The sequence below is a fragment of the Martes martes genome (genome assembly GCF_963455335.1).
Source record: "Martes martes genome assembly, chromosome: 1".
Taxonomy (NCBI): domain Eukaryota; kingdom Metazoa; phylum Chordata; class Mammalia; order Carnivora; family Mustelidae; genus Martes; species Martes martes.
Genome location: NC_137888.1, coordinates 216,048,602 through 216,072,748, shown reverse-complemented (window position 1 = coordinate 216,072,748; position 24,147 = coordinate 216,048,602). Strand labels below are relative to the sequence as shown.

At 61.9% G+C, this 24,147-nt stretch overlaps 1 protein-coding gene across 3 annotated transcripts in view; it reads left to right on the top strand.

Moving 5' to 3' along the window:
- Positions 1 to 24,147, top strand: part of DOT1L (DOT1 like histone lysine methyltransferase) — a 61,717-nt gene that overhangs the window by 6,342 nt on the left and 31,228 nt on the right. For all 3 annotated transcript variants that reach the window (XM_080819963.1, XM_080819964.1, XM_080819962.1), the window contains exons 2-7: positions 7,727 to 7,770; positions 15,378 to 15,452; positions 18,240 to 18,303; positions 19,573 to 19,801; positions 22,029 to 22,123; positions 22,639 to 22,701. In XM_080819963.1, coding sequence (XP_080676089.1) covers positions 7,727 to 7,770; positions 15,378 to 15,452; positions 18,240 to 18,303; positions 19,573 to 19,801; positions 22,029 to 22,123; positions 22,639 to 22,701 — 570 coding nt within the window. The remainder of the gene's footprint in view (positions 1 to 7,726; positions 7,771 to 15,377; positions 15,453 to 18,239; positions 18,304 to 19,572; positions 19,802 to 22,028; positions 22,124 to 22,638; positions 22,702 to 24,147) is intronic.

Sequence of the window (24,147 nt, the reverse complement as noted above, 5' to 3'; positions counted from 1 at the left end):
CTGCTGGTGCCTCTCAGGGGACGCATCTTTCCAGCCTGGTGTTCAGGGTGTCCCCGCTTATCTTGTGTTTTCTGTGCCCCGGCCCTGGAACCCACCATTCCTCCAAGGAGCCTGGTTCCTTTTCAGAGCCCTGCGGAGGAGAGAACCAGGGCTGAGGAACGGTCGTGCAAACCCGGATTGGATTTAAATCCGCCAAGGAGCTGTGTCCCGCCCAGCCCTCGCCCCTGCTCCGAGGTCCCGTCTCTCCACATGGGTTCGCTGGGGCGGGGGCCTCCTGGCAGCGCTCGGTTTTCCGCCAGGTGTGGGCAGCTGCCGTGGAGAGTGCCTGGCCCCCCGGTTCAGAGCGTGGTCACCTGGCCCGCTCCAGGGTCCCCGGCGGCTGCAGAAGTGCATTTTGTCTGCGACGACTGTGCTGCTGCTGCTGCTGCTTACGCTTCTGCTTTTCCACCTGGATCCCCCCTGCCTCGGCCCCGGGGCCTGCTCCTCCTCCGCCAGCTCCTTGTCCCCTCCTTTCCTCCTGGGTCACCCTGCGAACCCTGGCCGTGCGCAGTCTGTGCCCTGGGGGCCGTTGCTTGGCCTGCGGTAACGGGGTACCACGGGGGGCGGCGGGGTTGGCACCTGGGGAGGGCCCACTTCCTGCTTCTCGCTGTGTCCTCACGCGACCGAGAGAGTTCTCTGTCCTTTCATCCCCTTTCAAGGGCACTAGTCCCACGGGGGTTCCCGCGTTCGTGCCCTCCCCTAACCCTAACATCTCCCCGAGGCCCCGTCTCCTGATACCGTTCCACGGCGGCAGGGCTCCAGTGAGTGGACCGGGGCGACCCAAACATTCTATCCTTACAGTCTCCCTGGGCCTCAGTATCTAGCCCTGTGGCAGCCGGGAGCGCTTCCCTGTCGGTGTCCGCGTTCTGCCACTGCTGCCTGGGCGTCTTGGCGGCAGACCCAGCTGGCTTGGGTGAGCCCGCGCCCCCCCCAACCCCGCCCGGCGTGACGGCCCCGTCTGGGCGCCGTGCTCCGTGTTTGTGCTCCCTTTGGAGGCCTGTGTCTGTCGCGCACACCTCGGCTGTGGCTCGGCCTGTCCTCAGGTGTGGTTGGCGGGCTGGCGTCCACCGACGTTCTGGAGCCCACGGGGCAGACTCCCCATTGCTGCCACCCGGCTCTGCCCTTGCTGGGGTGCGGACATCTGGGCGGGCTAGGGATGCGGCTGGCCTGATTCTCTGCAGCCTGGGATCCCTGCTGCCCTGCGTGAATTTGCTCATTTTCACACGAAAGCCTTTGCCCTCTTGATGCTCAGGTCCTTGGGGTCGGCCGTCCTCACGCTGCTCCCTGCCCCTGCTCCCAGGTGCACGCGCATACGGGCGGATGGATGAGGCTGAGCTCCCCAGCCTGGCCCCGGGCCCTGTGCTCTCCACACCGCAGGGCTCCCTTCCAGACTGAGTGTTCTGGACGCCTGTTGACTTTGCACTGTGTCCTTCTCCACCCCCACCAGATCTCTGCCGTCAGAGCCCTGCTGCTGAGGTGAGCAGACAGCAGACGGCAGGCCTCCTGCCCGTCCCATCCCCCACCTTCATTCCTTGTGCTCTGCCCCCTAGAGCTCTGTTTGCACATCACCATCCTGTCGGTGGCAGTTCCTCTGGGCAGTGGCTCTGGGCAGGATCCCGGGGCCGCAGCCTTCGCATCACCCGGGATCCTGTTAGAGATGCAGGTTCCCGGACCCGCAGAGCTGCTGCACCGGCGGCTGGTGGGGGGGGGCGGTGGGGGGGGCGTCTGTGCTCAGGAGCCCTGCGGGGGATTCCATGCTTGGCGCAGCGTGCGAGCCCGCCTCGGAGGGCCTCGGGTTTGGCCTCCGGCTGTGATTCCTAAGGGAAGCCGAGGGCACTCCCTGGGTGTCGTTCTTGTTGCCAGCGGCAGTCAGGAGCGTGGAGCTGGCGGGTGGGTGCCCCCGCGCACACCCCTGTGTTCACCTCTTGGTCTTCCCTGGCCTCTGCATCCCGCCTCTCACTGTACACCCTCAGCCCCAGCGCCCTCCAGTCGTGCGGACTGGACTGTTTGCAGTGAAGGAGGTCTGAGCGCTTGGCAGCCTGCGCTCATGCCTTTGCGGAGGTCTCGAAGACCCTCCTGTCCATGCTTCCTGGGTTTGTGGGGGGACCTGCACACCTGCCAGGGACAGGCTGGTGGTGGAGCCAGACCTTGAGCTCTTGTCCGGATGCTTGTCCTCAGGGTATAAGAAGGGGCTGGGCCTGGGCCAGTGAGGCAGCTGGGGCTCCCCACGCGCTCCGTCCCTCGGTGCGTGTGCCCTCCACGCACCGTCCGTGCCGGGCAGTCACACCGCCACCGGGGTTGAGGAGCCAAGTGGTAGCGGCAGGGACAGAGTTTCGTGTCATCTCCAGGTGTGACGACTGCCCCGTGTGGTGTGCAGTGTAAGGCAGGAACAGGTCGTGGTTGTCATGGACGTTTCCATGAGCTCCCCATGGTGCGGGGCCTAGCCTAGCGACGCCCGGTGCCCGGTGCCCAGTTAGCTGCATTCGCTGAACGGGCTTCGCGTGGGAGGGCCTGTCCCCAGCTCCGCGTGGGCGCTCTGATGCTGTTCGTGGCGAGGGAGGGAGACAGTCCTCTGCAGGTGGACGTCCCTCCTGTGGCCAGCGGCAGGCTGGGGACATGGGCTGTGTGTGTGCGCAGCGGGGTCCCTATAAGGACACCAGGAGGACAGGGGTATTCCTGGGTCACAAGACAGGGGCGTTCGTGAATGCGGGCTGCCAAGGGGCCACGTTCAGTTTAACTTTTCCGGGCGGCTTCTGGCCTCTTTCTCCAGAAGCCTGTGGGGCAGTAGGAGAGGCCGCAGCCCCGACGTTCCTGAATCATTCATGGCGATCGGCGCATTTTAAATTACATACCTCAGGGCCGCTAGTGGCAGCTGGCCTGTCCCCGGAAGGGTCATTCTGAGACCTTTAGAAGCCCAGTTGTAAATGTCGTGCTTCCTTTTTCCTGCTTTTAAAGCATTGGGAAGGGGCTCCTGAGTGGCTCAGTGGGTTGAAGCTTCTGCCTTCGGCTCGGGTCGTGGTCTCGGGGTCCTGGGATCGAGCCCCACGTCGGGCTCTCTGCTCAGCGGGGAGCCGTTTCCTCCTCTCTCTCTCTCTCTACTTGTGATTTCTATCTGTCAAATAAATAAATAAAAATTAAAGCATTGGGAAAGCTGGATTTCATCTTCTCACCAGCTGAGATCAAATTCCAGGCACCTCTGCCTTTCCGGGTCTGTGGATCTGGTGTGAGACAAGTCATCCGGGCCGGCTGTGCGGGTTCCTGTGAGGCCGGGGGTGGGGTGGGAGCCCCGCATGTGCACGTGCCCTGCTGGGGCGCCTCAGGCTGCCGTTTGTCCCCGCCCTGCCGTGCATGGGGCCATGACTCTCCTCTCGTGACTGCCGGCCGACTAGAGTCACACCCTCGTGCTCGGGGCGTTGCCGGAATTCCCGTCAAGTCCCGCTGCCGCAGAACCTTTTCTTGTGGGCAGTGCTCCGGGCTGGCCCGTCAGCTTTCACACAAATTGTGTGTCTGTTAGCTGTGGCTGCGTAACAAATTCATCCCCAGTAGCAGCTTAAAGCAACATGCATTTATTATCTTGTGGGCTGTGCTCGGGAATCCCGGGGCAGACATAGCCGGGGGGTCCTGGCACGGGGTCTCTCATGAGGTTGTGGTCAGCACATAAGCCCCCGGGGCTGCCTCATCCGAAGGCTGGGCCGGGGCGGGAGGAGCCATTCATGTTGGCGCCCTTGCTGGGCTGCTGGCGGGAGGGAGGCCTCCCCTCCTCACCACGTGGGCCTCTCCGTGGGGCTGCTCATGGCTCGGCAGCTGGCTTCCCTGGGGCGAGTGACCTGAGAGAGAGAGAGAGACAGAGAGAGAGGGAGGGAGAGATTTGGTGGAAAGTTGCAGACTGACTACCTTCCCCTCTGTAGCTGCCTGTCCTTGTGCTGTGTGGGTCTGATGGTCTCTTCTGGAGACCCTGTGACACAGCGTGGGGCCTGCTGGGCTCTGCGGGGCGGTCAATGCAGCCATCAGGTGAGCTCCTGCCAAGGCTGTGAGTCTGGGTCCCCCGCAGGGTCGTGGGGTGGCAGCAGGAGAGGCCATCGGACGAATGTTTCCTCGGCTCTGTGCTTCTCTCCTGGGCTGGGGGTGCTTTTCTGGGCACCACTGCTTGTGTGGGGGTCCGTCAGCAGCTCTGTTGGAGTGAAAGTCACGTACCAGATAACTCACCCGTTGAGAATGTGCCGTATTCACAGAGTTGTGCAATCCTCACGACTGTCAATTCCAGAACCTTCCATCTCTCCAAAGAAACCCCACCCCCATCAGCAGTCATCCCCCATCTCCCCCCCATCCCCGGCCCCCGCGAGCCCCCTTCCCGTGCGTGGAGGAGCCCGGTCTGGGTGTGTCACATACATGGACTCGCACCCTGGTGCCCTTCTGTGTCTGGCTTCCTCCCTGCGCGTCGTGGGCTCGGGGTCCGTCCCGGGACGGCGCATGGGGGCGCCTTGCTCCCGCTCGTGGCCGGGGACGCTCCATGTGCGGGGGGCAGGTTGTGCTCATTCATCTGCTGGTGGACACTGGGGCTGTTTCCAGCTTTTGGCTGTGAGGAGCGCTGCTGCCGTGAACGTGTGCGCGGATCCTCGTGTGGATGCGTGAGGTTTCTTTTGGGGGCGCGTACGGGTGGATCCGCTGAGCCGCGTGGAGAGTCTCCCGTAAACATTTGAGGAACCGCCAGACTGCTTTCCGTGCCCACCAGCCGGGTGTGAAGGTTCTCATTCCCGCCCCAACGCTCAGTGTCCGTTGTTCGGGCTCTGGCCATCCTTGTGGTTTTGCCTCGTGTCCGTTCCTGGCTTGGGGTGGAGCGTCTTTTCGTGTCCTTACTGGTCTTACTGGCTGGCCACGGGGGTATTTTCTTTGTAGCAGTGACCGTGTCAGGTCATGTTTTGATGGCCCTCCTTGTGTTTTCATTTGGAGTGGTTCGCGTTCTGGGTACTCGCAGGCACACACGGGGGGTCCTGCGGGTCCTGGACCCCGCAGTGAAGCAGGTGTCGCAGTAAAACAGGGATTGTGTGGTTTCCCAGCTACGTACCGTGGTCTGTTCAGTGTACCGTGTCATGATGGCTGAGGAAGGCCGTGTGGACTCCTTAAAGAGAAGACGCTCTGCTGGAGGTGCTAACGTCCCCTCGGTTTCAGCGAGGTAGCATCACTGCAGCAAACGTAGTGACGTTGGAAATGTCGCAAGAATTCCCGAAATGGGACGCACGGACACCACGGGAGCCACCGCCGTGGGAAACGCGGTGCCGATGGATGGGCTCATCCCGGGTGGGCGCCGGCCCTGGGCTTGGAAAAGCACCCTGTCTGCACAGCACGGCCCGGCGAGGTGTGCCTGCGGCGGATACAGACGCTGCCCCAGAGAATGACTTGCAAAATTTTCCTCTTGTTCTGTGGTTTGTCTTTCGGCTTTCGTGATGCTGTCCTTGGAAGCGTCAGCATTTCATTCTGATGACGTGCAGCTTACCTGTGCCCTCTGCCCCCCGTCCCGAGGTTTATGTGATCATTGTGGGAAGCGTCACGCCAGGCAGGCACCCTGATTGCCCTCCCCTCCACCCTGCTCGCTCCTCGCCGCAGTGGTGGGTGCTGCCGTGTCTCCTGGCCTTGCCCCAGGCCCCCGCTGCCTCGTGAGAGATGCTTGGGGCAGGTTGGCGCTCAGCATCTCCGTCTGCAGGATGGACTGCTGGCCGTGCCCGTGGAGGGCTTGGCACCACCTGAGCTCCACAGTCGTGTGACACACTCCCCTGTGTGTGTCGTGCACTCTCCCGAGCTCTGTGGTTGCCGCCTCACTGTCGCTGTCAGGTCTCTGCCTCACTGGTGCCCGCGTGGCAGGTGTGGACCTGGAGCGCCGAGCGGACAGGCTCGCCGGGTGACGGGCCCGAGGACTCCGGTCGAGGCACGTGGCGGACGGCAGTGGACGCGGGCACAGGGCGTTCCGCGGTGCGGGCTCTCGGGCGAGTGGTCTGGCAGAAGGAACTGTGGCTTCCCTCTTGTTTCCGAGGCTCTGGCCAGGTCAGGGAGATGCCCCGGGGAGCGTGGGGGGCTCTGAAGGTAGCAGCCGGGTTGCTCGGGTGCGCGGGTGAGAGGGGCTCCGTGCTGGCGAGCGGAGGAGCGGTTTCCTTGTGGGGGTCCCCCAGCTCCTCCCTCCGCGCGCCCTCCTGGCGAATCGGAGCACTCCAGTGTGTCCCCACGTCCTTGGGACCCAGGCTGGCGTGGCTCGCCGACAGAGCCTGGGCTCCCGTGTCAGAGGCCGGGGGTGTCTGCCGGCTCCGTGTTCCTTCCTCAGGACGCGGGGGCAGGTAGTGCGGGGACTGCTGTGCCCGCCGCCTGCCAGGAGGCTCCCCTCGCGGCCAATCCCCATTATTCCTTTAAGTCCTTTTGAAGTTGGGCTAAAGCTGCCCCCATGTGCCCAGCAGCGGCCCCACCCCCAGTCTCTGAGTCGGCAGCTGGTGCTGCTGGTCGGTTCCCGGCGCTTGGGCCCCCGGGGCTGCCTTCCGTCTCGCCCTGCCCGCGCCGCGTCCCCGTCACAGGACCGCAAGTGATGTGTGTAGTTTGATCCTTTGTCAGTGGGAGGATGTTACTGAGAACACGAAAAGTTGGCTCTTCATTTGCCTTAAAAGAGTTAAGATTTGGCACAAAATGCCACGCGGTGTGTGGTTCCGTTCACGTGTAATGTCCAGAGACAAACAAGCCCACAGAGACGAAAGTGGACTAGCGATTGCCAGGGGAGGAAGGGGTGATGGCTGGTGGGGTTGGGTACCCGTATGGGGTGACGAGAGTGTTCTGGGGTTAGTGCGTTCCTCGCGCGACTCTGGAAGTGCTGAAAAGCCGCCGAGTTGTGCGCGCAAAGCGGGCGAGCTCCGTTCTGTGAGAACCCCGTCCTCACGGAGCTATCCCTAGGGAAGCAAGGTCAGGGTACGCAGTCCTTGGACTTGTGATGACCCTGACCCCCGGCGCTTGCCCCCAGGCGTCTGTTGTGAAGTGGTGCAAGCGGCCAGGGTGTGTGCACAGCCTCCCCGGGGGGCAGCCCGCACCGTGCTCGCATCGGGACAGGGCCGGGAAGAGGACTCGATGTGTCTGGTCCTGGGTTCTGCAAGGTCTGGGGTCAGTTGGCTGCGTAGACCCCAGTGAGAGGCCGGAGTGAGCCCTCAGCCTCCTCTTTGAGGAAGGAGCAGCGGTGAGCCCCTGTGCGGTGGGCGCCGTGGGGACCCGCTGAGATCAGCTGTGGGGTTAGGGGTGTCTGTGCTCTGGCAGGAGGACAGCCATGTGGGTTTTTCCCATGGTTGTGTTACTGCTGTTACCCCGTTTCACAGACGGGAAAACAGAGGCCTGCAGAAGGCCCGTGAGTCCGAACCAGGCCTGTGGCTCCCAGGCTACAGCAGCACCTGGGGGGTGGGGTGAGGCGTCAGCAGAAGGGGGGGTGCGGGGCAGGGAGGGGAGGGTCAGGGCGGAGACTCCATCCCAGGCCCCTGCCCCGCTGCCCGCTGGTTGAGGGGGGGCAGTGCTGCAGGAGCAGGTCTTCCCAAGGGCGGCACGTCCAGCCTGGGCAGGGGTCCCAGAGCAGCACCTCCTGGCCCAGGCCAGGGCTGTCTGGTCGGGCGTCCCGGTCCCTGCACCTTGCGTCACTGGAGGGTGTAAACCCTGTCCCTTTGTCTTTCAGGACAAACACCACGATGCTGCTCATGAAATCATCGAGACCATCCGGTGAGTGTGGCGCCTGCCGGGGTGGGCAGGGTCTCACGGGGTGGGCCACCCCTGCGCCAGCCACCCCACCTGGGCTCACCGGGCCCTCTGAGCCTGCTTTGCCCTGCACGGCTCCTCTCGGTGAGCAGCTCGGAGACTTGGGAAGCAGTGACGGGTCAGAGGAGGCCGGGCCATCTGCGTGTGGCCCCGATCAGGTCTCCGTGCTTCTCTGAGCCTGGGATCTTCCTGCGGAAGGGTTGGGGAGTGCCGAGCTGGCAGGGTGCGGGGGGCTCCCCCGCCTCCACTCCCCACCTTGCTTCCTTCTCCTCCCCCTGGGATTTGGTGCTGACTCAGCCTTCCGCGGGCTGCTCCTTCTCTCAGTGCCCCAGAAGGCCTCTCACCAGCGTGTTCCCGGGGCGTGCGGAGAAGTGCCGGCCCCCCCACCCCTGGCGGGCGACCTTGACAGAGCCCACAGGAAGGCTGCCCGCCCTTCTGTTTCTAGTGGGCTCTCTCCCGTGCTGGCCTGGGGTCTGGAAGGAGCTGCAGAGCGCCAGCCCTGGCCGCTGGGTGCCGTTCTGTACCTGCTTCTGGCTCTACAGTCTGTGGTCAGGGACCCTGTTGTCCTCGTGTGTCTGCGCGGCTGTGGTCTCTGTTGCCGTGTTGTTCCTCAGCATCCTTAACCGCGTGGCCACCACCTCGGGCCCCTGCCATGATGCCTGCAGGAAGCGGTCGTGGCCGGAGCCCGGGCTCGGCTGGTGGTGCCCCGTGAAATAGCCAGGACGGGAGGGCCGGCTGTGATGGGAGTCCCTTTCCCGCCACGTGGTAGCGGGGCCACGAACCCGGGCGCTCCCGCTGCCCGAGCCTATTTGATTGGCTTGGGGGCCCTCCGATGCCTCCTTGCAAGACTGTTTTCAAATTTAAGTGAACTGATGGGCGCAGGCGTTGCAGCGTGGGCCCGAAAGCAGTCGGTAGTGTTAGTTGCCGTAGTTTGGTTTATGGTATTTTTGACGAGGGCTGCTGGTTGGGACGTGGGGGCGTGGAGGTCAGCAGGGAGGGCTGGGAGTCAGGCGGCCTGGCGTGCGCCGGCGGCCTCTGCGCCAGCTTCTCACGTGCGGAGCGGGGCGCTTGTCCCTGTGCAGCTGGGGGTCGGCGTCCTGCCCCGCTGCCGAGCCAGCCCTTTGCCGTGGCCTCGTCCTCTCTGGGGGCTGCCCAGGGCTGCTCCTCTGCGGGCCTGATCCTCACGTCCCGGGTCCCCAAAGCACGTCACCTTCTTCCCTGTTGTCCCTGCAGACGAGGTCTGTTCACCAGCAAAGTGGCCGGTCACCTCATTTTGTCCTTTCTCTTTCTTTACTTTCAATCATGGAGAATTTCCAGCAGATACAGTGGTAGACAGAGGGTGTCCTGAACCCACGTACCCACGCGCCAGCCTCACGGTGACCAGCGCGTCCCCACGCAGGTGTCATCGGTACCTCCTTCGACTTTAGTCTTCGCCACAGTCGTAGCTTTAGAGGAGGCAGTGGAGACGGAACCACACGGATAGGGGTGCAAGGCAGCCCCCCAGCAGACGCCTCCACCAGCTGCGCCCGGGTCCTCATGTCCTCTGTGGTCTGCCTGCCCTCCGCCACTGTCCCCAGCCAGCCCCTGACCCACTTTCGGGCGCGGCAGGTGACTGCCTGCTCCGGAAGTTTTCCGGCAAGGACTCGTTTGGCACGTCCTTTCCTTTTCCTGACCTCTTTCAGTCCCGTGCGGTGTCGAGCCTCTCCCTGTTGTCGTGCGGGTCAGTCACTGCTCCTCTCCCTCCTGAGGACTGTTCTGCTGTGGGGTCCACGACGCCTTGTTCATCCCACCGGCCGGTGGCCGTGTCTGGGCTGTTTTCGACTTTGGCGATTCGAGATAGAGCTGTTAGGAATGTTCACGTGGGAGTTTTCCGCAGACTTGCCTTTTGTTTCTTTTGGGTCAATACCCGGGAGTGGGCTTGCTGGGTTTGGTGACAACTTACTTTAAGAGGAGCTACCAGGTGGCGGTCTGTGCCCCGCGCGCCGTGGGGGACCGTCCCCGCAGCTCCCCCGCCCACCAGCGTGGAGCGCTGACACGGCGGGGTTTGCGGGTTGAGTCTGAGCTGTGCAGTGCCAGTCCACCGCGGCTCTGATTTGCTTATCCTGATAACTCGTGATGCTCCCCATCCTTTGCCTATTTTCAAGAACCGATTTTACTGTTGAATTTTCACTGATCTTTACATATTGTCATTACCAATCCTGTACCAGGTGTTTGTTCTGCAGATGTTTTCTTCCGGTCTTTGGCGTACCTCTTTGTGTCTTTTTTTAAAGATTTTATTTATTTGTCTGAGAGGGAGAATGAGTACGAGCAGGGGGAGGGGCAGAGGCTGTGCAAGGAGCCCGACGTGGGGCTCGATCCCACGCGACCTGAGCTGAAGGCAGACGCCTGAGCCCGGGCGCCCTACCTCCTCACGCTCTTCACAGTGTCTTTGGAGCATTAACTTTGAATGAAGTCCGGTTTGTCCACATTTTTCTTTTATAATTTGTGGGGTTTTTGCCTCCTAAGAAATATTTGCCTAATCTGAGGTCACAGGGCTTTTCTCCTATGCTTTCTGGAAGTTTTACAGTTTAGGCTTTCTACTGAGTTTTTCCATCCATTCTGAGCAAGTCGTTCCATATGATACAGGGTATGAGTTGAAGTTGACTGTCGTGTGTGCGGATGGCCGCTAGCTCAGCTCCACTGGTGAACGAGACTGTCCCTTCTGTGTGCAGTTCCCGCGTCTCCTTTGTCAAAAGTCAGGTGACGGTACAGGAGTTGGCTTATTTCTAGGGTTGGTTTTGTCCCACTGACCCATGTCTGTCTCCTTTCACCAGAGAAAACCTTGGTGGCCTCACCTGCAGAGCAGGTGTTACACCAAGCCGAGGAGCTTCTCCACCTTTGTTCTTTCTTTAAAATACTGCTTTGGGGGCGCCTGGGGGGCTCAGTGGGCTGAGCCTCTGCCTTCGGCTCAGGTCATGATCTCAGGGTCCTGGGATCGAGCCCTGCACTGGGCTCTCTGCTCAGAGGGGAGCCTGCTTCCTCCTCTCTCTGCCTGCCTCTCCGCCTACTTGTGATCTCTCTCTCTGTCAAATAAATAAATAAAATCTTAAAAAAAAAATCACTTTGGGGGAGTGCCTGGGGGGCTCAGTTCAATGTCGGACTCTTGCTCTCAGCTCGGCTCTTGATCTCAGGGTTGTGAGGTCAGGCCCCGTGCTGGGTGTAGAACCGCCTTAAAAATAAATAAATAAATAATGTTGTTTTGGTTATTCTACCTCCTGTGCATTTCCATGTAAATTTTGGAATTAGCTTGTTGGTTTTTTGCATGATTTTGTTAGGAATTGCACTGAGCCAGCAGGTCACTCGGAGAGATTTGCCATTGAGGCTTCCGGTACTGGGTCTTTCGGTCCATGAACATGGTGTGTGTCTTCGCGCTCGCTTAGGTCTTTCCGCACTTCCCTCAGCGGCGCTCTGTTGTCCTGGGGGGGTCTTGGACCCGTTGGTTGGATTCATTCTCAGAGTTGAGCTCTTGGCAGGCCTGTAGCTAGGATTCTGTGTTAAGTTTTACTTTCCGCTTGCCTACTGCTTATAAGTAAGAACGCAGTTGACTTTTCACGTGTTAACCATGACCTGTTGATAAATTTATTGATTCTAGTACGTGATTTGTAGATTTCTTAGGACTCGTAGAAGTAAGTACATCGTCTGTGACTAGGGACAGCTTTATTTCTTCCTTTCGGTCTTCATGATCTTAGTTCTTCTCCGCGGCCTTACCAAATCGGCTGGGACCTTCAGTACAATTTTGCGTAGAAGTGGTAAAAGCTCTGGGTTTTTCGCAGATGGCCTGTGCGAGTTTGAGGAGATTCCCTGGCATCCCTGATGTTTGTCCTACGTGTGACCATGGCATTGCAGTTGTATTAAAAGAAGGGGTAACTTTTACAGGCAAAAGCTGAAGTGCTTATGAATGAAGGAGCGCAGTGTCTGCTGCGGTCTGCTCCTGAGTGTCAGGGACTGGGTGCCGACGCAGCGTCTGACGGAGGTGTCTGCTCGTGATAAGGGCTCTCGGGGCAGCAGGAGGCACACGGCCTATCGTTTTCTCTTACTGTGGTGACGTGAACCTTGCCCACCTGGTCCATCACGTTTCTCTGAAGTATAGGCGCTCTTTCCCCCTTTTTATTAATAAATATCTTGGGGGAGATCCTTGGAGACCTTGCAAGTAACCCATTTCTCCTTGGGCTCTCACCCCCTGATTTTGGCGCCCAGAGGTGGGTCTCACCTGCCGCGACTGGTTACGGCTGTGTTCTCGAAGTGACGTTCTCAGCTGGCGCTCTTCTCCGCCGAGAGCTGTGCTCTCCCACCTCCTTCCTGCTTCCGTGAGCTGTGACCCACTGCTGCGCCGTGTCGCGCCCGCCGTTCCTGTGCTGGCTCTTTGGGGCTCCCTGTGCGCGCCCTGTCCCTTTGGCGCGCCCGCCTCCCTGAGCAGGCCCGTGTGTTCTCGAGCCGCAGCGCTCATCGCTCAGCGTCACCTCGCGGTTCCCGTGCTGCCGACCTGTGTGTCGGCCGCGGCTCTCCGCCGCTCCGGTTTCTTCTAGCGGAGAGGAGTTCGTGCCGTCGGTCGGTGCGGAGCTGTGACAACGCCTGACGCCTTCCAGCCGCGAGGGCCGTGGGGCACGTGGGACGCGCCGCACAGCGGGCTGTGCTCTCAGCGCACCTTCAGGACTGGAGGTCTGGAGTGTGTCCGTCCGCTTCGGCGGTGACTCCTCTGGGTCACGTCCAGGAAATCGTTGCCTGCCCGAGTCACAAAGGTGTTCTCTTTTGTCTTCGAGAAGCTCCGTGGTTTCAGCCTTTGTGTTAGGGTTAAGATCAGTTGTGGGCGGATGTTCGCGTGTGTCAGCTGGGGTTTATACTTGTGGGGTCGAGATTAATTAAAAAGACTGTTTTCCCATCACATTGTCTTGGTGCTTTTATCCAAAAGCCATGTAGACGTTCACCGGCCTCTGTCCTGTGCACTGGGTGAGCGTGTCTCCCCGTCCCTGCGCCAGCACCAGATCTGGTTGCCGTAAACTTCCGGTGGGTCTCAGGATAAGGCCAGGATGAGGCCGTCAACTCTTCTAGCGGTGCTCGTTGTGAAGCTTACGTGGGCTGGGTGCTCCGTCTTCGCGCGCCAGGCTTAGAATCAGCTTATCCGTTTCTCCCAGAGCCTCCTGGGCGTGTTCTAGTGTTGCTTTGAGGTGGCAGCTCGGTCCGGGGAAAGGGCTGTTTGAGTCTTCTGTTCTGTGAACATAGTTGCCCTTGGTTTCTTTCGTTTTCAGGTTTTCTCAGCAGTGTTTTACAGTTTTCAATATAGAGGTCTTACAAACTTTTCATTAAAATTATCACTAAAGGGGCGCCCGTGTGGCTGAGTCAGGTAAGTGTCCAGCTCTTGATTTGGGCTCAGGTCATGATCTCAGGGTCGTGAAGTTGTGCCCCAGGTTGGGCTCCATACTGGGCAGGGACCCTGGTTAGGGTTCTCTCTCTCCCTCTCCCCCTGCCCCAGCCCTGCACGCACGTGCTACTTTCTCTCTCAAGTAAATAAATCTTTTTTTTTTTTAAGATTTTGTTTATTTATTTGACAGACAGAGATCACAAGTAGGCAGAGAGGCAGGCAGAGAGAGAGGAGGAAGCAGGCTCCCTGCCGAGCAGAGAGCCCGATGTGGGGCTCGATCCCAGGACCCCGGGATCACGACCTGAGCCGAAGGCAGAGGCTCAGCCCGCAGAGCCACCCAGGCGCCCCTCAAGTAAATAAATCTTAAAAAAAAAAAAAAAATCCCTAGATATTTATGTTTTACTGACATTTTAAATAGCATTTAAAAAATCCGTTTAAAAATTCTCTGTTGCTGGTATATGCAGACAAAGCTCATTTTTGCTCACTGACCTCGTGTCTTGTGACCTTGCTCAATTTGTGTAACTTCTAGAAGCTTCTATGTAAGTTCCTTAGGATAGCCCATGTGTTAAATTGTGTGTCTGTGAATGATGCTGCTTTTCTAGTCTTTATGCTGTCTGCCACGTGGTTCTGGCCAGGGCCCATGGTAGAGTGTTGAAGGAGGTGTGGTGGCCGGCGTCCTCACCTGTCCCCCGTCTGGGAGCGGTCTGTCTGTGCCGGTAGTCCGCCGGCATCCGCAGGAACTGTACCCTCCTGTCCCGTCGGGGTTCCTGACGGATGCTGTGTGTGCTGCCAAGCGGAGAGAAGTGCTCGTGGGGCGGGGAGGTGGGGAGGACTCTGATGCACTGCAGGACCCTTGGGCGGGTGGATGCTTGGAGGTGGGCCCTGCCCAGTTGGCCCTGGCGACAGAGAGCAGAGGGGTCTTGTGGGGAGGGGGCCGCAGGGTCTGGGCCGGGAGTGCCGCTCTGTGTGTGTGTGTTTGGGGGTGGCAGCTGCGGCTTCCTGCTCCAGCGAGGGAGTCGGGCTTGAGGACGCAGGGACACAGGGACACAGGGACAGTACCTCCCGTCCCCGCCGAGTGGAGCTGGTAGGGAGCCCGCTGGCAGAACAGAGACAGCGGGCGTGCGGGCGGTGCCCCCCCAACGCCTCTTTCCACCTCTTGCTTCTCAGGGTTTTTACCCTGCGTGGGGCTTGGGTTTGGCTTGGGCGTTTTCTGTCTGCTGAGGCGATCATACGACTTTCTGTTGATGAGCGAAGGACAGTGGTTCGTTGCTGCGGTAAACTCCGCATGGTGAGCGTGGGCGGGCGGGCTTCGGTTCATGCGTGCTTTTAGGGGGTTGTCGTGCCGGCCCTCGTGAGGGGTGTCGGTGGGTAGACTGCCTGTTCTATGCCGACTTTGTCTTTCCGAGGCTTTGTCTCCCTCTGGTCTCGGCATCAGGGTAATGCCGGCCTCGTGCGACTGAACACGTTCGTGTCCTGCTTCCCTGAATGTGCGGCAGGATTCCCCGGCGAGGCCAGCCGGACCCGGGGCTCTCCTGGCGGGAGGGCGCTTGATCAGGGAATCGCAGTCTTCAGCAGGGTCCAGGCTGTTGAGACGTCCCCTTTCTCCCGGGCTCGGTTTTGCGTGTTCGTGTCTTTCCAGGAAGTCGCTCATTTCGTCTAAGTTGTCAGATCTCTCGGCGGGGCATTTTCCGCAACGTCCCAGGTGTTCTCTTGAACGTGTGGAGCGTTGACTCTTTTCTTGGGCTCTTTGTCGAGGTGGGATCAGGATCCAGCGAGGGTTCGGCCTCGGGACAGGCTGGCTGGCCTGTGTCTCTGTCCCTCTGCTCTGTCGGCTCCCCTCGTCTGCTTCTCGCCGCACGCCTGTGAAGCGGCCCGCGTGTCTGGGACGCGGGGAGCTCGTGCGGCCGCACTGGCCGCCGGCCCTGGGCACACGGCGCGTTCCGGGCTCTCTGCCAGGAGCGGGCTCCTTCCCCCAGCTCGTCCCGTGTGACCCGTTGGCCCCAGGAGCCGACTGCGCGGCTTCATGCGACTTGTTCCCAAGCGATGCCTCCCTCTTCTCTTGTGCTTGTTGAGTTGAATAATGAGGATTTTTTTTTTTTAACGTTTGAGAGTCGAGAGTGAAAAGTAGAGCATGAGACCAGTCGTCACTGTTGGCTCCGCTCTTGTGTTTCAGGTGGGTCTGTGAGGAGATCCCGGACCTCAAGCTTGCTATGGAGAATTACGTTCTCATCGACTACGACACCAAAAGGTGAGCCGAGCCGCCTCTCCGTGTCTGCTGGGGACGCGGCCGCTGGTCGGCTCTTCGACGGCGGGAGCTGGTCTACAGTTTCCTTTAGAGTTGGCTGCCGACCCATGGAGTTATTTCGGTAGGAAATGTTGATAAAAAACGGGCAGAGGCTGTCCGAGCAGGGACGTGATTGGAAATGCCACATTGCGGAAACGGCGCCCGGTATGTGTGAAGTCAGCCTCACCGGCCGTCGGGGGCTGCTCTCCCCGCGGCCGCCTGCCAGCGGCCAGCGCTCCAGCCCGGGGACAGTGCCTCTGCCGGGCCTCGCGGGGCCCGTCCGGGTCTCGGGGGCTCGGGCCTCACTGCCCCTCCAGCCCCTTTGGCCCCTTCTCGTGGTTTCCTGCAGGCGCGTCCTGGATCTCGGAGCAGAGTCGGGTGGGCGGGGAAGGGCGAGGCCGTGTCTGGAATGCCTGCCTGGAGTTTTGTTTCTCTCGGAGAAGGCGGGCTGACGTTCCCTGCTCCCGCCGTCGTAGCTCTCGGCAGGCGTAGACCCGGCTCCCCAGTCTTCCCGGAAGGAGCGTGTCTTCTGTGGGCTTTGCTGGCTTGCTCTCGATCAGGAGCCCAGTCCAGAGGAGCCCTGGGGCCCCTCACAGGCCCCGGCACCCAGGTGGTGCTGACCCAGTCTCACTTCTGTGTTTGAAGGGCTTCTTGGTCTGCTCGTCAGCCCTGATGCCTTTGGCCCGGCCTCCTGCCTTGCTCGGCATCTGATGGTTCGCGGAGCGCAGGGAAGGCAGTGAACCGCGCTCGCTCTTCCATCTAGAGCAGCCGGCCCCTGGGCCATGGGCTGGCCCCGTGGGCTCCGGTGGTGTCGGTGCGGTGGGCATCGAGGGCCCACAGGGAGGGCTGGGGTGCGGCTCTCTTGCCCCCAGGGTGCGTTGCGCACAGGGGCCTAGCCGTGGACGTTAGCCGGTTGGTCAGGGGAGCTCGCCTTCGGTGATGGGTTGAGTGCTCTGTGCGGGTCCAGAGCAGCCCGCGCTCCTCACGACAGCGTTGCTGCAAGATGTTTGCAGGGGCTGTTGGAGGCCCTTCCCCTCCGTACTCAGATGGCTCAGGAAAGACCGGGCATGGCTGGGGGGGGCCAGGCTGAGGGTATCCAGCTGAGGGGCCGGTGTGGCTGCGGGGTCAGGCTCGCGATGGGGGACCCTCGTTTCTCTCCCAAGCAAGGTGGTAGCCGGGTGCCTGTGCACCGTCCCAGGGATGGGCCTCCTCTGGGGCAGGCTGGACCTGGGGTCTCAAAGCTGTTGAGGGGCAGGCGAACCCCAGGAAGTAAAATGACAAAGGGGTGCCTGGGTTTTCCTGTGAGGGCAGCACGAGAAACTAGGAGCCAGAGGTCACGGATCTTTCATTTTGCAAATTAGGAGGGCGAAGGAGTGTCACTCAGACCCTGGGGCTGCGGACCGCCAGGTCCTGGTTCCCTGTGACCCCACCTGGCCCGGCACTTAGCGGGGGAGGGGGTAGAGTGTCTGGTCCGTGGCCCGCCGCTCTGAAGAGGGGCAGAGCCGGTTGTTGCTCTTGGGCTCCTGAGTTCGCCGCGTTAGCCTGGGGGCGGCGTGGTCACTGTCCTTCCTGAGGACGCCTCAGGCCTGGGTAGGGTCTGGTCTTGCCGCTTGTTCTCCATTTCTCTCACTCGTCCATCGCGGCTGTCCTACGGGGGACCTCGGCCTTGACGTCGGGGAACCAGCTCCGTTGAATTGTTTAATTTCTGTCCTTAAGGAAGGGTGTGTGCGAGCTCTTGGGGTGAATCTGGCAGTCTGCGAGGATGTGGGGGGCAGCGGGGTGGGCGGCGTGGGGTGCACACGGCGTGGTCGTGGCCCGTGTGCAGAGGGACCTCTCCTAGGCTCCTGGTGTCTGGCTTAGGGAGGAAGGCCCCTTGCTGCTGTGTGTGTGCGCAGGTGTTACGGACGGAGCCCCCTGCTGACGCCCCCTCCAGGGCAGCACAGACGCGGAAGTCCCCTGCCCCCTGATCCCCACACCGCTCGCATCAGGCCATTCTCTGCGGAGTGTCCGGGCAGCATCCCTGGACCCGCCCCTTTGAATGCCAGGAGCACCCCAGGATGTCCCCAGACATTGTACTGTGGCCCCTGGAGGCAGAGTCCGTCCTGACGGGACCTCCCGGGTCAGGGGATCATTGAGAGTCCTACCTGGAGTGAGCGCTGGGGCTTGGGAGGGTGCAGTCTCGTTGAACAACCCCGGGCAGGCTCTCGGTGGGCACCTGACGGGTTCTGCTTCCATCTTTGAAAGTGTTGGGGTCCTCTGCTGCCGGGAGAGCCAGAGGGCCCTTCTGCCGCCGGGCGTCCCCCATGCCCATCAAGCTGGGGCTGAGATGGAGACTCCCTCCAGCCCGGGAAGGAAGTAAGGCCCGTGTGCACCGCCCTGGGGCAGCGGGCCCAGCTTGGGGAGCAGGTGGGGTGTGCGTCTGACCAGCTCCCAGCCGTGGCACTTGACGAAGGCCGTGTGGAGCCCCTTCTCTCACCTAACACCTGCCGGGCACACCGCTGACCTCGGCTTTGACCTGTGAGCCCTGACCTCCGGAGGCTGCCACGTAGCCAAAGACCGCCTCAGTGCGACCCTGGGCCCAGCCTCGTTGGCCACACGTGGTTCTCCTTGGCGTCCTGTGACCGTGCCTCCTCACCAGGGACGGCTGGTGCCACCTTGTCCAGAAGCTGTGTCTCGCGAGAGGCCCGCCGGGCCCCTGGGGTGTGTGCCGGGCTCTACAGCGACCGCGTCCTGCCTGCCCTTGTCTTTCAGCTTCGAGAGCATGCAGAGGCTCTGCGACAAGTACAACCGCGCCATCGACAGCATCCACCAGCTGGTAGGTGGCCTCTGCCCTCCCCTCATGTGCGTCTGCTCGCCGGGGACCCGTGCGGGGGTGTTCGACCCACTGCCCCTCCCATTTCCTGGGTGGTTGTCACACACGCCTTGCAGACCCCTGCAGGCCGCCCTGGAGTGCAGGGGTGCACGCGTGCGGTGTGGGGCCGGCCTCTGCTGGGACTGGGCTGGGGGTGGGGTGCGTCCTCAGCTCCTGTCCCCCTGCATGCTGGGGCCCCCCTCGGGGTCTCCCGTGCGGACAGACCTTCACGTCAGCGCCCTGGCCCCACGGGCGCCGTCAGCCGGCTATGTCGTGAGCGCGCTCCTGCCGTCCTTCTGGGCTCTTCCGATCACGGAGAGGCCTGGGGCTCTGTCCTCACCTCCCCGTGCCGCCGTGCTGCGGCCTGTGGCGCCCTTGCCTGGTGAAGAACAGACAGTGGGGCCAGGCCAGGCTGCCAGAGCGGTTCTAGAAAGTGCGTCCCCCTGTGTCTGCGGCCGCTCGCTGTCCAGGCGGTGTGGGCTCCTGGCGGGGTGCGGGTTCTCGTGCAGGAGCCTTGCGGTTGGGGAGGCTGTGGTGGGCTGTCGGGCCCGCAGCTCCGAGGGCCTAGCACGGGCTGGCGGGGGCTCTGGGCTGCCGACCCCCTCACTGTTGCTGCCGGGAGGGGAGGGGACTGCTAGATCACACAAGTCTGTCCCAGTCACCTTGTAAGGACCGGGGTCCGGAGAAGTTCTGTGTCAGCTGTGTGGGCGCCCTCCCACTGCCTCGGCCCAGAGCTCTCCCCTCAGTTTTGTCCTGGGCAGGAGGTGGGGCCTGAGGCTTGGGGCGGACCTGGGCCACTCATGGCGGGCATGTGGCCTCTAGTGGGCTGCGTGACGGTGGCTTGGCCCCGGATTGGGAAGGCCCTCGGGAGCGGTTGGTTCCGCAGTCACGGGCCACAGATAGCCCAAGGGGGCGGACCATGAGGGGTCAGGGCTCAGTGGTTCCCTGGGGCTGGGAGCCTGAGGACTCCCTCCTCGGGCCAGCAGGAGCTGGACGGGGTGCAGGCCCAGTTCTGGCCCCTGAGGCCCCTGACGTGGACCCACCAGGCGCTGGCTCTTTCCGTGGCCTCGGCCCATTTCTTTTCCCAGATGGGCTTTCAGGTGAAGGTGCGGCTCTGAGGCCGATGACCTCTGCTGTCTGGGGAGGCGGCGGGGCTGGGGCCGGGACGCATGGTTGTCAGGCGGGGTGGGGGCCACCCATGTCACGCACGTGGGGCTTTCTGTGCCGTCCTAGTGGAAGGGGACCACGCAGCCCATGAAGCTGAACACGCGGCCGTCCAACGGACTCCTGCGGCACATCCTGCAGCAGGTCTACAACCACTCGGTGACGGACCCCGAGAAGCTCAACAACTACGAGCCCTTCTCCCCGGAGGTGTACGGGGAGACCTCCTTTGACTTGGTCGCGCAGATGATCGACGAGATCAAGATGACTGAGGATGACCTGTTTGTGGACCTGGGCAGTGGTGAGTGTGGCCGGGCCGCCAGTGCCGCCGGCCTCCCTGGTCCCCGGAGATGGAGCACCCCGGGCCACCCGCAGCCCCTCGCGGGGGGCCGCCCCTCTCTGCGGCCGGCCGGTGCTCTGCACCGAGGAGAGGCCGGGTCGCCGTGCTCCCAAGGGCCCCTCCCTCCCTCACCCCTCCTCGCCCTGGGGAACCTGTTCTTGGGACCTGTTCAGAGGGGACCCCAGTGACCACCGCAGACCAGCCCCCCACGTGGCTGGGTGTCCTCACCCCTTCCCCACGCCCCCCAGCTCTTGCTAGCCCCCCGGCATCAGCAGGGAGGGTCCTGAGGGCAGGGGCCTGTCCTCAGCGTGGCCTAGCAGGTGTCCACGTGGAGAGCCGTGGACGGAGCGGGACGAATGCACACCTCGGGTTGACTGAATCCAGATGGGACGTGTTCGGTGTCAGGGCTGGCAATGGGGCTGGCTGTCAGCCTGCATGGGAACCCCGTGCACAGCCCTCCTCCGGGTCGGCCAGCCGCCTGGGTGTGACCTCGTTTGGACACAGAGCCTTGTGCCACAGACCTAATGTCCCGTCTCAGACTGGCGCGGCCTCGGCGCTTGCAGAGGGCCCAGCGCCCCGGGCGAGGACGACTTTTTTCACCTCGTCATTAGTGTGAACCTTTTTAAGCACACAGTTCACGTTTTACTTACTTATTTGAAGGTTTTATTTGACACAGAGCAGGAGCAGCAGAGCGGCCGGCAGAGGGAGAGGGAGAAGCGGGCTCCCCGCTGAGCAGGGAGCCCTACATAGGACTCGATCCCACCTGAGCTGAAGGCAGCTCTTTAACCAACTGAGGCGCCCAGGCGCCCCCACGATTCATATTTTATTAAGACCACGTGTACTTTCAGGGGCTCCTGGGCAGCTCACTCAGTCGAGTATCCGACTCTGGTTTTGGCTCAGGTCCTGACCTCAGGGTCGTGAGAGCGAGCCCCACCGCAGCTTCTGTGCTGACCACGGGTCCGCTTGAGACTGTCCCCTCTGTCCCTCTGCCCTTCTTGCTCGTGCACGTGGACAGGCTGTCTCTCCCAAAAAAAAAAAAAAAAAAAAATGCGTAGGCTTCAAAAGTCAGTTATCTAAAAGGCCACAGAACTTACCTGTGTGTGTGAAAAGGTTTGGGAGTTTTGGAAAACCCCTTCCTGGCTCCTCGTGCCCAGCTCTTACCCCTGGCCACGACCCGTGTGTCCTCTTGCCGTGGGCCTTGCCATTTACCTGTGTTTCTAAGTAGTCGGTCTATTTTCTTATTTTTCTTTCTTTAAGGTTTTTCACCTGGGGCGCCTGGGCGGCTCAGTGGGTTAAAGCCTCTGCCTTCGGCTCCGGTCATGATCTTAGGGTCCTGGGATCGAGCCCCACATCGGGCTCTCTGCTCCGCAGGGGACCTGCCCCCCCCCCCGCCCGCCTGCCTCTCCGCCTACTTGCGATCTCTGTCAAATAAATAAATAAAATAAAATAAAATAAAAAAGATTTTTTACTTAAGTAATTTCTATCCCCAACGTGGGGCTTGAACACCTGACCCTGAGATTGAGAGTCACGCGCTCTACCGCGCAAGCCAGCCGGGCACTCGGTTGCTTCTTTGCATTATCCAAATATATTCCATTCAAAGCATGATCTCAGAAGGCTCCCGACACGCTGGCTGAGAGGCACAACTGACCCAAGTAGGAGGGGACCGTGGGCCGGGCTTCCGGGCGCGCGTGAGGTCTGAGCGCCATGTGCTGCCCAGCTGGGCTCGGTGGTGCGTTTGGCCAGCGCGCGGCCGTGGTTTGCAGACCCCGTTTCTGGTGCGCGGAGGCTGCTCTGCTTCTCCCACGGCGCATCAAGCCCCGGTCGACGCCGAGTGTTGATGGGTGTTCTCGGCGGTTTCAGATGGGGCCAGCCCTGCCGCGCTGTGGTGGTGACTGGGGAACCTTCCAGAGGGAGACACAGTGCAGGTTCCCCTCGCGGGAGCCCTGCTGTGCTATCTGTAGGAGGCAGTGTAGGCCAGACGGCCGTCCCCCTAGCGGGGCCTCGGCTTACGGCCTGGGTCGGTGGCCTATCCTGGTGACCTTGGAGGTGCTCGCACCTTCTCGGAGAGCCGGTGGCCTCTGCCTCTTCACCCCCTTGGCCAGCACCTGTGTGGCCTGGGCCTCGGCTCTGGGTGGGCGGCGCCTCCGTCGCAGGGCCTGGGTCCGACCGTACCCCCCTCTCTCTGAAGGCGTGGGCCAGGTCGTGCTGCAGGTCGCCGCGGCCACCAACTGCAAACATCACTACGGCGTGGAGAAAGCGGACATCCCAGCCAAGTACGCGGAGGTGAGTGCCTCTGGAGTGGTGCGCAGGCGTGTGTGTTCGCCTCTCTTTGCTTTCCAACCTTTGCCGTGACTCACAGGGTGTAAGGAGGGAAGGACAGCAGGAGGTGGGCGTTCCGAGGGGCTGCTTGGTCTCTGTCTGCACATCTGGGCCCAGTGTGTGTGTCGCCAGCGAGGGCCACAGCCTTGTCTACCCCAGGCTGGGCCTGTCTCCTCCAGACACACCCTGGGTCAGCAGGCATCCCCTAGGTGCCCGTGTCCGCCTGGGGTGGTGTCAGTGGGGTTTGGGGCATAGGTGCGTCTCCAGAAGCGCCTTTAGAGTGTGTGGCCCACATGTCTGGTGGACTCCACAGGTCCTGCGGTCTGTCCTCCCCTGCAGCCCCCAGAGTCACCCGGGCTGCTTCTCAGAGGGGGCTGGGTTGTGGGCTGGTAGAGGGGCAGTCCCAGCTTGTCCTGGGGGAGGCAGGTAGGAGGGGCGGCGGGGAGCCGCTGACGGGCTGTCGGATCATTCCCTTGCAGACCATGGACCGAGAGTTCAGGAAGTGGATGAAATGGTATGGAAAAAAGCATGCAGAATACACAGTGAGTGCCATCGCCCCGTGCCGCTGCGGCTAACGGTCCAGCTCCGTTCCTGTGCCTCCTCCTCCTCCCCTGACCCGCCGTTCTGCCCTGCCTGTCCTCGCCTGGCGTGTGGTGCTGGGGGAGGGCCGCCTGGCCTCACGAGGGCCTGCCTCCTCCGCCCTCTCCAGGCTTCCTTGGGGGCTGCCGCTGCTCCTGCCCAGGGCGCTCTGAGAACTGGCGGCAGGTGGCCCCGCTCCCGTAGCCCTCAGCCGCGCGAAGGCAGTTGCGGGCATCGTGTCCCCGGGCACCTGGCGGGTCTCAGGGAGCCCTTGTTGGTGTCGTGCACATGTGTGTCACGGCCATGGTGTGGGTCTGGGCAGCGGGGTGTGGACAAGAAGGCCTCTTCCCTGGTCCGCTGGCTGGCTCCATGGTGTCCTCTCTGTTGCCTTCCTGGCAGCATGTGACCCCGCTGGTGAGTCCCTCCTCTTGGCAAGGCTCAGGGTTGGGCCGCACACGCCCAGCTGCCTGGGCCACTCCTGCACCTTGGCCTCCGTGGCTTGGCCCAGGCTTGCGAGGCCCACGTTTCTTGGCTGGCCAGGGTTCTAGAGCCCTGGCCTCTGTCTGCCCCTGTCCGGGGCTCCTGCATCACGCCCTGAAACACGTGGGTGGGCCTGGGACTCGTCCCTTGCTCCCTCTTTCACTGTGGACACACTGTAGCCGTGTAGCCTGCAGCCGCGTGGCCACTGTGGGGACACCGTGGACAGAGTGTGTGTTTAACTCCTCCTCCCATCCTGGGTCCCATGTGCCACCTAGACCCCCGAGCCTGCGCTCGGCTCCACGGCCGGCCCCGTTGCTCTCCCTCCCGGGGTCTCTTGTGAGTGTTCACGTCTTGGCCCTCCATTGTCCCCAGCCCAGAGAACGCCCTCTCACGGGTGTTGACTGCTGCGCTGAGACTGGTGTCCTGGTCGTGCCATGTGACCATGGGCTGGAGCTCGGTTGGGGTGTGGGGAGAAGGGGAAGGGGAGCTTTCCCCTTCTTAAGGCCAGCCTGATGGCTTTTCCTCCCATGGGTCGTCCCTGCGCTGTAGTGTTCCAAAGTCGTCGCCAGACCCGAGGTCACCCGCGTTTGTTCCTTGGTGTCTTCTGGTGGCTGTTTTATGAGTAGGGCCGCGAGGCTGTGAGGTCGGCACCTGGATCCTTTCCTTTTGCATGTGGAGGCCCCGCAGTTTCAGCCCTGTGCTTGCGGGCTCCGCCCTCGCGCCTGTCTGTCCGTCTGTGCTGTCTCCGCTGCTGTGGCTCTGTCTGTCCATCTGTGCCGTCTCCGCTGCCGTGGCTCTGTCCGTCTGTGCTGTCTCCGCTGCCATGGCTCTGTCTGTCCGTCTGTGCCGTCTCCGCTGCCGTGGCTCTGTCCGTCTGTGCCGTCTCCGGTGCCGTGGCTCTGTCTGTCCGTCTGTGCCGTCTCTGCTGC